The sequence below is a fragment of the Zeugodacus cucurbitae genome, chromosome 5 (genome assembly GCF_028554725.1).
Source record: "Zeugodacus cucurbitae isolate PBARC_wt_2022May chromosome 5, idZeuCucr1.2, whole genome shotgun sequence".
NCBI classification, from domain to species: Eukaryota; Metazoa; Arthropoda; class Insecta; order Diptera; family Tephritidae; genus Zeugodacus; species Zeugodacus cucurbitae.
The window spans coordinates 29,981,924-29,994,437 of NC_071670.1; the positions used below are offsets into that span (position 1 = coordinate 29,981,924).

Below are 12,514 nucleotides of genomic sequence, written 5' to 3' on the forward strand. Positions count from 1 at the left end.
TTAATTGAAGGGTCTTAAGAAATATATTTTTAAATTACTTTATTTCACTCATACATACTTATATGACAAATGTAAGGACTTAATAGTATATGAATGAATTTTATTTAATAATTAAAGCGTTATACTGCAAATTATTCATTTGCAATGGATCCTTCGTTGAGAGCACACTACCTGAGAGCAAAACATAGCACCATGAAGCGTTACGATGTGGTTATAAAAAGAAAAGTCTTGCAAAAAAGAAAACTGAAAAAAATCAAGTCTATTTTATTCGATAATTTTAAGGAGTATTGCGAAAATACATCGATCCATGGACTAAAATATATAGTGAATAAACATTTGTTTCCTATTGAACGGTATGTATATATATTTTATGAAGTTTGAATATTTACTCAAAATGTTAGGGCCTTTTATTATTTGGTATTTCATATATATTTTATTTGTAAACAACAAAAAATTAACTCTAAGGCGTCTTCACGTGAAAATAATAATCAGTACATTTACAGAACTCTTTCTTAACAGTTCCAGAGTGTTTTCAATGCAATACACTTTGGGTTTGCGCCGAAATACTCGTATGTTGTTTACTCGAAGAAGTTCTCATTGTTCCCTGAGATGTTACGATTGTCAGGATTGCCAAAAATTCCATAGAACCTTTCGTTATAGACTATATAACAGTATAAGATTATGTTTCTTTGACGGTATTAGTGTAGTTGTATCGTTTCTTTTCTAAGAGAGAACTTCATCTCTACTCTGTTCACATAAGTTATAATCGGTTGCTTAGGAAGCTAGTTTCCAATACATAATGATTTAAGTAGTCTTAACGCTTTCATAAAAGATTATCGAATTTTATTTCGTTAGGTTATTCTTTGCTATAGCACTGATCTGCTTTGTCTATGGAGTAGCTATCTTCGTGGGCGAAATCTATGAAGACTGGGACTATATCCCTATGCTTGTAAGTATCAATCCGAAGCTTACGAGAATTACAGACGATCCATTTCCGGCGGTTACCATCTGTAATCTAAATCAAGCTTATAGGTCAAAGGCTCAACAATTTTCAATGTAAGTTTTAAATTCATAAATGCTTAACTCCTATATATATCGTAATGAAGTTCTCTTCTAGCTATTCGTTTGATTATACCATAATACAAATGCTCTGCAAGCGCGATGTTAACGTTACTATTGCTGATAGCATTACGGATTGGAGTAATTTGATACATTTAATTCATGACGTAAGTACAAATAATACCAATACGCATTTTCAGTGGGCCATATTTTCCCAATAAGTGTAAAATGCATAAACATGAATATTATGATCAAGTAGTTGAAAGTCAATTAAATGGAATCTTAGAGTAAAGTTTATATATTTCTTGATTCCAATGGCCATATTTAATTCTTTAATTTGTGAAAAGCTGCAAAGATTAGTTTTACGGCCCTTAGAAACCAAGCACCAAATATTTTTAGAGACAGTTTAGTATTTTTATGATCATTATAGATGACTCATTAATTGGTTACCACAATCGTTAGGAGTTTATAGAAGACTTTTCTCCATCGCTATTACATCGTAAACTTGCATATACGAGATATTTTAAAAACATAATGGTATTTTTCGTTTTCTGAAAAAAAAAAAATATTTCTAGATTAATATCGTCGCCTTCTAGATAATAGTCCCATTCCGTATTACGCACTTATGCCAGCGTTTCTTCCAATCGTCGAAACATTTCTCAAGGATAGCCTTTTTTCGTATGCCAGTAAAACGACGACTCTTTAAACAATACGTACTCCCGAAAGGGTTAAGGGTTTATCAAAAGAGTTCTAACTATTAAAAGTAATAAATTGAGGAGCATACCAAGGCGACACACTATAGCAGTGTTAAGTATTTTGTGCCTCAATCATTTTGTTTTAGCTTTAGTAGCAGAATACTTGAGGGAAACCTCGGTAAGTGCGTTGTTTTTTGTCCATCGTTCCCTGCATTCTTATCGCAATTGTTTTATACATAATACATATATAGCGCTGGGGCTTTATATTTAGGAAATGTTTCATGTAAGCCACCATTTGCTCATGTATCCTCTGCACAAGCTAAACAATCCAGGCTATTTTTAGGGCCTAATTTGGAATACTGAACCATCGATGAACACCTTTCTCTGGTTAAGAGAGAATAAGTTAGTTTTATCTTACCAGATATTTTTATTACTTTCATCGTATTGTTTATTGACATTATTAACGTAAAAAAGCGCTATAAAGAAATTGAAATACATATTTTTGTTGCGCTAACATTTTTAATTGTTTAGTAAAGTAATTGATTTTGTCGTTTAATATTTATATTTTATACTTGTACATATGTATGTACATACATAGATCTCTCAGCCGTGCAGTAATATGTTATTGCAATGTAAGTACGCCGGATTAGAATTCAATTGCACTGAACTTTTTCGACCTATCATCACCGACAATGGATTATGTTGCGTCTTTAATATGATTGATCCGAAGTTCATGTACCGAATGTAAATAAATCCCTTTGAATTTGCATATTCCAAACATAACTACATAATTTGTATTTAAAATTTAATCAGTTACAACACCACAGCGGCGAAATCGTTTACTAATGAGAATTACAAATATCCCGAAGGGTATGAGCCAGTTGACTGGAGTTCAGAGGCAGGATATCCAAGCGATTTACCCGAAAAATTCATACCAATGAAAAGTGCAGGAACCGGTGAGAGTGTGGGAATCAGCATTGTCCTTGATGTTGAAAGCGATCAATATTACTGTTCGACATCGGATAGCATCGGTTTTAAAATCCTACTACACAACCCGCTCGAAGTGCCGAACATGCGCGAAATTGGTCTTTTACTCTCGCCGGGACGTGAGACGAAGATTCGTATCCAACCCGAAAAAGTCGAATCTGAAAGATACGTTCGTTACATCAGCAAAAATGCACGAAATTGCTTATTCGAAAACGAGCAGCGTCTGTATGTTTATAAGAAGTATACACAACGCAATTGTGGTGTCGAATGTAGTGCTGGCTGGATTTTAGAAAATTGTGGCTGTCTGCCACATTATGTACCAAAGTTATTTGGCAATGAAACCACTTGTGGCATGCGTGAGTCCAATTGCGTTGAACGCATTCGCTTAGAAACAATGCTATTAAAGAACTCGAGAAGGAATTGTGCCGATTTCTGCATGCCATCATGCAATGATCTCTCCTATATGCCATCATTCTTCTCTGCACCACTAATTCATTCGGGATTTGAAAATGAGAAATTCGCTGAAAATATTAGTAAAGCTTATCTGGAGAAAAATATTGCTGTCGTGAATATTTTCTTTAAACATACCACTTATAGAAGTCAGAAGAACTCGGACTATATTGGAGTAACTGATTTTTTATGTAAGTTCTTTTATGCTGAATGATTACGTAAATCATTTTTATGCATTCTTTTTTACTTTTTTTGCAGCAAGCATTGGCGGTATAATAAGCCTTTTCTTTGGCTTCAGCTTCATCTCCTTAGTTGAGCTGATTTTTTATGCGTTTTTAAGGCCCCTTCGAATTCCATTTACAACACTGAAATGGCGAATTGTGAAGTCGGCGAAAACACATAAGCTAAGATCTATCCAACTCCCATTTAGAAAACATTCGGTTAATTCCTATGGTAATTTGGAGCAAAATCGTTTCCATAATAAAACTGCCCTTCGAAAGGGCAATGCTTTGCAAGTGAAATTGCGAAAACAACCAAATTTCGGATTCGAAAACAAAAATTCGGAACCATGGCAAACAGGTATGGATAAAAGGTATTGAATGGTTTACTTGCAACATTGAAATAAACAGAATTAAATATATGGAAAAATATTCCTATTGCTTAATTGATTTGGAAAAGCCACTGTATTCTATGTACATATATCAGTTCCGCTGATTTTATTTAGATATTGCTCCTATTTATCGCTATACTTAAACTAAGCGGTACTAATATGTGCACTTTGAATATAGAGGCTGGAAGAAGGGGTTTTGCTACTAAATCACACCATATTTAAGAAATTGGCCATTTATGGACATTATTTGTCCACTATATGGCTTTAGTAATATGTATCCCGCGTTTTATAAATGCGATCGGGTATCAGCCATGTCATTGGAAAGATTAGATTTCGTTCGAAAAAGCTTCTTAGATAGTTTTATGATTATATGAAGCCGCACACATCGATGTGCTTTGGAAGTTCTTTAGTAACTGGACAGAAGCTCCGCGCTTGTGTATGTACCTTATAGTCTGGACCTGGAAATTAGTGATTACTACGTGTTCCTGTCTATCGTGAGTAATTCGTTTGTTGCCAATGAGGCCGAAGGTTTCTCTGAGAGTGCCATTATGAAAGTATATTTAAAATGTCAACAAGTTGGTAAGGGGCCATCCATAAATTATGTCACACGAATTTAAGGACCTTTTAACCCCTCCCCCCTCTTTGTCACAAGTTGTCACATTTTGAACTCACACAATTTACGACTTAGAAATTTACGAATAGAAGTCACTGCGCCTGCGCGAAGCATGTGCGACAGTCAGTCTTGCAAACAACAACAAGCATGCATACGTAGCGGTAAAACCACGCAACCGCCTGCAGAAGTAGTCGCGCGTGATCGGCGTGGTACAGAGCAGCCAGTCGTCTAGCACCCAGGAGCGCAGCAGAGCGGGAAACGATATTGCCTTAAATTTTGAAATGTGATGTCACAAAGCTTTTAACACCCCCCTCTGCCCCTTGTCACACAAAGTCACTTCTGAATTCGACCAAGTCGAACATATTCGTATTCACCAATTACCTGAAATCAAACTTGTTTGCCGTTAACCTTTTTAGACTCTCGCAACATGGTTGCACAGATTATAATAGTGTTGTTCAACCAAGAGTTAATTATGGAGTTAGATGAGTATATAAGTGATGATATCAGGATGTGACCGTCCGTATAAGCGGTAACTTGAGTATATATGTATATAGACATTTTGATGAAACTTGGACCACATGTTCCTCGGCACAGTGGGAGCGTTCGTATTGCCGTTCGGTAGAGAGGTCATACTAAAGATAGTCATATTTGAAATATTTTTATTTGGGGAATTGGACATAACTCCTAATAAATTTGTTGTATATATCTAACAAACTACTATAACTCTATTAAGGAGCTCGATTGTTTCAAAGCTATTTGCCCATAATAAGGTATATTTTCAGCTACATTTTAAATTTTTTTTACAACGATATTGAAAAATAACGGAGTTATATACTATCTTTGGAGGTGCCAAAAAAAAGTTCCTAACTGCCGAATGAGTTGCTGAAACAAAAAAAAACAAGTAAGGAAGGGCTAAGTTCGGGTGTAACCGAACATTTTATACTCTCGCAATTTATTTATTTAACTTTAATAATATTATCTAATACACAATTTGACCCACATATTCGTCATATATATTGTATAAAGTCCATTGAAAGTTGGAAACCCTAATATTAGGTTAGAAGTACCGAGGTCCTCATGTTTGCTATATGGGGCCTTGACAACCTATGGTCCGATTCCGGTGATTTTTAGAATGGGGCTGACACACTATAAACGTAGTATTTGTGCAAAGTTCTGCATCGATATCTTCACTAGTGCTTACTTTATACATTGTAAAGTTAACGATTCAGATCGTCTTCAAAGTTCTGGTATATAGGAAGTAGGCGTGGTTGTGAAGCGATTTTTCACAACATATCATTGGGATGTAAGGAAACTATTACAAACCAAGTTTCATTGAAATCGGTCGAGTAGTTCCTGAGATATGGTTTTTTACCCATAAGTGGGCGACGCCACGCCCATTTTCCATTTTGTAAAAAAATCTGAGTGTAGCTTCTATCTGCCATTTCCTATATGAATTTTAGTGTTTCTGACGTTTTTGGTTAGTGAGCTAACCCACTTTTAGTAATTTTCAACCTAACCTTTGTATGGAAGGTGGGCGTGGTTATTATCCGATTTCTTTCATTTTTGGACTGTATTAAGAAGTGGCTAAAAAAACGACTGCAGAAAGTTTGGTTTATATAGCTTCATTGGTTTGCGAGATATATAAAAATAACCGATTTGGGGGCGGGACCACGCCCACTTCCCCAAAAAAGTTACATCCAAATATGCCCCTTCCTGGTGTGATCCTTTATTCCAAATTTTACTGTTATAACTTTATTTATGGCGTAGTTATGACACTTTATGTGTTTTTGGTTTTTGCCATTTTGTGGGCGTGGCAGTTGACCGATTTTGCCCATTTTCGAAAGCAACCCTCTCACGGTCCCAAGGAACATGTGTTCCAAGTTTCATTAAAATATTTCAATTTTTACTCAAGTTATCGCTTGCACGGACGGACGGACGGACAGACATCCGGATTTCAACTCCACTCGTCATCCTGATCATTTATATATATATAACACCATATCTAACTCTTTTATTTCTTGGTGACACAAACAACCGTTATGTGAACAAAACTATAATACTCTCTTTAGCAACTTTTATTGTGAGAGTATAAAAATATATGCATTGAATCGCTCATCTAACAATTGCCCAAATTGGACTATAACTTTTCAAGGCTTCGTAAGCGGAGCGTAAAGGCTTCAGTGTCTAGAATAAATCTTACCGAAAATATTTTATAGAAATTCAGGAGAATATTTTTCGCCTAATAGTGTGACTTTGTGTAAAAAAGGGTGAAATTTGCTATAATGATTTCCGTTATCTTAGTGGGCTTTATGCCGAATATATTCATAATAGGATCAAATTGTGTATTAACTTAATCAAATTAAATAAGTAAATTGCGAAAGTATAAAATGTTTGGTTACACCCGAATTTAACAATTCCTTACTTGTTCCAATTCTATTTTTATACTCTCGCAACCTGTTGCACAGAGTATCATAGTTTTGTTCACATAACGGTTGTTTGTGTCACCAAGAAATATAAGAGTTAGATATGGGGTTATATATATATAAATGATCAGGATGACGAGTGGATTTGAAATCCGGATGTCTGTCCGTCCGTCTGTCCGTCTGTCCGCCTGTCCGTGCAAGCGATAACTTGAGTACAAATTAAGATATCTTAATGAAACTTGGAACACATGTTCCTTGGCACCCTGAGGAGGTTGCTTTCGAAAATGGGCAAAATCGGTCCACTGCCACGCCCACAAAATGGTAGAAACCGAAAACCTATACAGTGTCATAACTAAGCCATAAATAAAGTTATGAAAATGAAATTTGGAACATAGGATCCTATTAGGGAGGGGCACATTTGGATGTAATTTTTTTGGAAAAGTGGGCGTGACCCCGCCCTCAAATAGGTTTTTTATATATAACTCGCAAACCAATAAATTAATATAAACCAAACTTTCTGCACTCGTTTCTTTTAGCCGTTTCCTTATACAGTCCAAAAATGAAAGAAATCGGATAATAACCACGCCCACCTCCCATACAAAGATTAGGTTGAAAATTACTAAAAGTGGGTTAACTCACTAACGAAAAACGTCAGAAACACCAAATTTTACATAAGAAATGGCAGAAGGAAGCTGCACTGAGATTTTTTTTACAAAATGGAAAAAGGGCGTGGCGTCGCCCACTTTTGGGTCAAAAACCATATCTCAGGAACTATTCGACCGATTTCAATGAAATTCGGTATATAACACTTTCTTGACACCCTGATGACACGGGTGGGCGAAATCGGTTCACAACTACGTCTACTTCCCATATAACTCAACTTTGAATTCCATCTGATTCGTTCACTTTATAATGTATTCATAAGGAATCAATGAAGCTAGCGGAATAAAACTTTACACAAATACTGTATTTGAGCTGTGACATCACATGTGGAAAAATTGTCAAAATCGGACCATGACTTTTCAAGGCCCCTGATATCGAACATGAAGAACCTAGTGCCTAAGGTTAATTTTTCACCGAAAATATAGATAAATCCCTCAGATATTTTAATGTAATTCCTTCTTTCTGAATTTTTTTCTTATAACAGTTTCTCTCTGTACCTGAAATGGTAAAAATCGGGTCATAACTTCCCCCTGATCCCATATATCTAATTATAAGTAATATTAAATTAAGTGAGGGTATAGTCTTCGATACATTGTATCTTGGTGGTGAAAACGAGTGAAATCGGTTTAGGAATTACCTCAGTCCCCATATACTATTTATGATGATTTTCGTGATTCTATTGAACTTTATACCAAATATATGGGTCGACTTGTGTTATCTTTATAAAATTACATCAATAAATTGCGAGAGTATTAAATGTTCGGTTACACCCGAACTTAGCCCTTCCTTACTTGTTATAGTAATAAATAGTGGCCTGTTCCTGTTCTCGTTATGGATATTCAATTGGCCATATGTGAAGTACTTCTTTGATTGGGTTATTAAGTGATCAAAAGGCATTGTTTTGTTTTGAAAACTTGTACCACTCATATTTTACCCAATTTTATGTTGGGGGGGACATAATTACTTAATAGTTTCAAAATTACTTAGGTCGGTACTTAATTTCTTCCTACTTCTTTGCTTGACTAAAACAAATTGTTAGTAAATGACACTTGTACTCGTACGCATGAATTGTCGCGCTAAAACCTGTATTTATGAATACAGTTTGTGATCTGCGTATTATTATGGATTCATCATCTAACTCGGCAAAATTTACTGAAATTTACTGCAAGTGATTAGTGCACAAGTATGGCTGTCACGAATAAGAAGCTTTTCGTTGTCACATACCAGCAGAGTAAACGGAAGTTTAAATCTACTTTCAGACAAAATATAAGTGAATTCTTACAAAATTCAACAATCCATGGCTTACGCTACACTAATCAACAAGATTTAAGTATCTTTGAGAGGTAAATGAAATGCTTCACCATATTATTATATTATATTATTAAGCACAAATTGTACTCTCCTCCCGCTCATTCGGCACGGAATTTACCAAGCCATGAAAGGAGCGTAATATAAAGCTGCTGAACTACAGGAACAATAAATATCAAAATGATAAGCCAAACACTTCTCACTAAGTGTAGATACAGCATTTAAATAACTCGTCTGGATTTGGGAACTATAGTTCTATAACACTGAAGAATGCACCAATATATATAATACACGGATGTCCTAACTCTTCACAGCATCAATTACTAAAACAAAGTACACCTTAGAATTTAAAACAATAGTATTTATGTGATGCTGATTATATTAAGGTTCATCCAAATCAATATTAAATACTTTCTTGGTTTTTTTTATAATTCAGTGACATATTATTTCTATCTCGCTGAATCGAAGTAACAAAAATATTTTGATTATACGAGCACTTTTTGGAATATTTTATACAATATAATAATCGTGATCTAAAAATATGTGTGGTTATCTAGCTCGTCAGTTTTTGAAGGATGAATTTTGTCTAATTTTTTGAGTTTCCTAATCAGTTTACTGCATGCTATATGTATGTACATATATACTGAGCATATTAAATCTCTCGCGTTTTCAATAATTATTTTTATAAACCGCCTCTGCTGGCTGATCTAACGCAAAATCTTTTCCTGTAGTGTTTTAAATAAATATAGTAAAAATATATAAGCAATTCTATAAATATTGATATTGATATTGTTGCTTTTTATTTCATTTATTAATCTACTTTCAGGGCTTTCTTCGTTATAAATTGTATAATTGGTTTGGCGGTGAGTGCATTTTTCGTCCGTTTGGTTGCTGAAAAATGGTCCTTTTCGCCAACAATAATAAGCATTAACACTGTACCCAGTTTTGTCACCGACTATCCGTTTGCTGCAGTGACTATATGTAATATGAACCAGGCGCTTAGAAGCAGGGTATAAAATTTCTCAAAGTAAGTTTACTATTTTATATTAATATGATGCACATTTCGCTAATAATTCAGAAATAGCACTTTGACGAATATTATTAAACATTTCTATGAATCTTAAAGCAGTTAAGACCGCCTAAGATTATGACTTACATTATTGTTTTACAGATTTTCTAAGGAATATTCATTCGTAAAACTCCTGTGTAAAATGGAACCAAATATAACCGTATTGGATGGCGTTAAGGATTGGAGTTCAATTAATGATTTTATTTTAAATGTAAGCTACTAAATATAATTAAATATTTCTTCCAAATATTAGGTCTTGTATTTAACTATTTTTAGACATCACAATCTTGTGAACGTATGTTACTGAAATGTACTTTTGGAGGCGTGGAATACAATTGCACAGAACTCTTCCATCCCGTTATAATGGACGAAGGATTTTGTTGTACATTCAATACATTGAATCCAGTCTACAAATATTCAAATATGTTTGTCTTTAACTAATTGTCTTTGATCTTTAATTATTCGAATTTTTTACATTCATTGTTTACAGATCAACATCTATCAATTATAACAAAACATATCCACCAAACGTCAAGCCCGTGGATTGGTCTTTGGAAAAAGGATATCAGGAACCCTTACCCAAATATTACTCACCGATGAGGTCCATCGGTTTTGGACAAACACTTGGCTTAAATATTATTTTAAATGTGGAAAGAGATGAGTATTATTGCGCATCGGGGAAAAGTGCCGGTTTCAAAGTCACAATTCACAATCCCGGAGATGAACCAAACATACACGAAACTGGTTTACTGCTTGCACCTGGTCTTGAGTCATTCATTCGTATTATCCCTACCCATCTGGAGGCTGATAGAAAGTTGCGTGGTTTAAGTCGCCAATTAAGAAATTGTGTTTTCGAAAGCGAATTGAAGTTATCAGTATTTTCCCACTACTCGTACGTGAATTGTATGTACGAGTGCAGAACGAAAACAACACTTTCGGTTTGCGGTTGCGTCGCATCTCATATGGTAACGGAAAATTCGAGTTTGAGAATATGTGGTTACAAAGATTTCCTTTGTGTACAAGAGATTAAGTACTTATTGAAAAATAAGAGGTTTGACAATCCATGTAGTCAACGGTGTTGGAGCAGCTGTTTTTCAAAAAAGTTCAAAATTGATATATTTTCAGCCAACTTGAAGAAGTCATTAATGGAGCAAACACACACTGTCGTTGCGAATATGACTGATACTTATGTGGAGAAAAATATTGCGATTGCTAACTTTTATCACAAGCGATATGCTTATGAAAGTACGAAACAGTCGCCGTTCATTGACTCGATTGATGTGTTATGTAAGTTAGGTTTAGGAATTTAAATTTGATTTAAATTGATTTGAATAGTATCGGAGCAAAATTTGGGTTATAAGCGAAAAATGGTATAAGTCGATAGAGTAGTTTGAGTCCATTACAAAATTCAACTAACTATTTCAGAGTTATACGGATGGTGAGGGTTGATTTCAAATGTATTAGAGGTCATGGTGGCGTCCTAGTTCAAAATTTTTTAAAACGTCAAATACTCTTTTCCCTGTTTTAGCTCCATGGAAGTTAATTTTGAGGAATTCAGTAGTAGTGGTAGTTCGTTTCTGAAACTCTATCAAGGTATCCCAATTTTTGCTCAAGCCATAGTTTACAGCCTCTTATACCAATATAAGGTTCAGATAAGCTGTGCAAATCTAATTAAACTCATCTTATACTTCATTAACTTATGGAAAATAATTTATATTTTTAACTTTGTAGCAAGTATCGGTGGTCTCATCGGAGTTTTTATGGGACTTGGTTTCATTTCTTTTGCTGAAGTTATTTACTTTCTCTGCATACGATCTTGGCGAACAATCTCTAAAGGGAAGACCGACGATTCTTGGCGAAGGCCGTGTACACTTTTGGCGAATAGACCCACAACACGTTTCATGAATCCATATAAAACACCAACGTACACATTATATAATCACAAGGAACTCACATCACCACGGAAGATGTAACACTTCAATACTTTGACCAATTGAACCATTAACTGTCTCCGCAATTTACAACCACAAAATCACTACAAACAGCAAAATAGCGACGCTTCATTAATCACATTAACTTACGAGTAATCACTGTTCAGTACAAATAACGGTTTCCTTCTATTGGCACAGTTAGCAGTATTTGCCGAAAAGAGACACAACTATGCACCATATATTTGTAAAGGTCAGCTGAAATTGTTAGTAACGGTACTATTTGTCATATTCAAATATTTGCAAGTCAACAACATTCAAGCCATACTTAGTAGAGGCGTGGGGCAACAAATCCATTTAACTGTTGGAAATATGGTCACCTACAGATCGCTGCATAGAGGTGCGTATTTACCGATTCTCTAGCGTGTCAGCGTGTATTTTACAGTAATTGATTGAATATTTGCCATTGTTAAATATGATTTGCGGTGCTTTGGCGAATATGAGTCCTTTCAATGTCTAACAGCATGTGCGCATATACATAACCATTTGAAACGTTATGACTGTAGGCACTTCATTTAATTACTCTGGTAGAATGTTATGTCAGTGGAGGACATCGTTTCTCACATAGGATGGAGCCCCACTAAGATGGGAAGAATTTTGTTCTGAAAAGCTTGAATTATTTTGAAACTATTAATAAAGATAATGAAAA

At 34.9% G+C, this 12,514-nt stretch overlaps 2 protein-coding genes across 2 annotated transcripts; both read left to right on the forward strand.

Moving 5' to 3' along the window:
- LOC114804471 (pickpocket protein 28-like) lies at nt 1-3,812 on the forward strand. The gene is made up of 6 exons (XM_029043014.2): nt 1-353; nt 856-1,056; nt 1,118-1,226; nt 2,353-2,498; nt 2,568-3,382; nt 3,450-3,812. The coding sequence occupies exons 1-6, from the start codon at nt 145-147 to the stop codon at nt 3,788-3,790; spliced, it is 1,821 nt and encodes a 606-aa protein (XP_028898847.2). The 5' UTR covers nt 1-144; the 3' UTR covers nt 3,791-3,812.
- Nucleotides 3,813-8,685: 4,873 nt separating this feature from the next.
- On the forward strand, nt 8,686-11,399 carry LOC105216473 (pickpocket protein 28-like). The gene is made up of 4 exons (XM_054231757.1): nt 8,686-8,843; nt 9,980-10,088; nt 10,154-10,302; nt 10,368-11,399. The coding sequence occupies exons 1-4, from the start codon at nt 8,686-8,688 to the stop codon at nt 11,185-11,187; spliced, it is 1,236 nt and encodes a 411-aa protein (XP_054087732.1). The 3' UTR covers nt 11,188-11,399.
- Nucleotides 11,400-12,514: the final 1,115 nt, after the last annotated feature.

Excerpts from the sequence above, each read along its gene's own strand:
- LOC114804471 (XM_029043014.2), top strand. The coding sequence starts at position 145 with ATGGATCCTTCGTTGAGAGCACACTACCTGAGAGCAAAACATAGCACC. Across the intron at positions 354-855 it reads CATTTGTTTCCTATTGAACG|GTTATTCTTTGCTATAGCAC; the intron begins GTATGTATATAT and ends TTATTTCGTTAG. Across the intron at positions 1,057-1,117 it reads AAGGCTCAACAATTTTCAAT|CTATTCGTTTGATTATACCA; the intron begins GTAAGTTTTAAA and ends GTTCTCTTCTAG.
- LOC105216473 (XM_054231757.1), top strand. The coding sequence starts at position 8,686 with ATGGCTGTCACGAATAAGAAGCTTTTCGTTGTCACATACCAGCAGAGT. Across the intron at positions 10,089-10,153 it reads TTAATGATTTTATTTTAAAT|ACATCACAATCTTGTGAACG; the intron begins GTAAGCTACTAA and ends AACTATTTTTAG. Across the intron at positions 10,303-10,367 it reads GTCTACAAATATTCAAATAT|ATCAACATCTATCAATTATA; the intron begins GTTTGTCTTTAA and ends CATTGTTTACAG.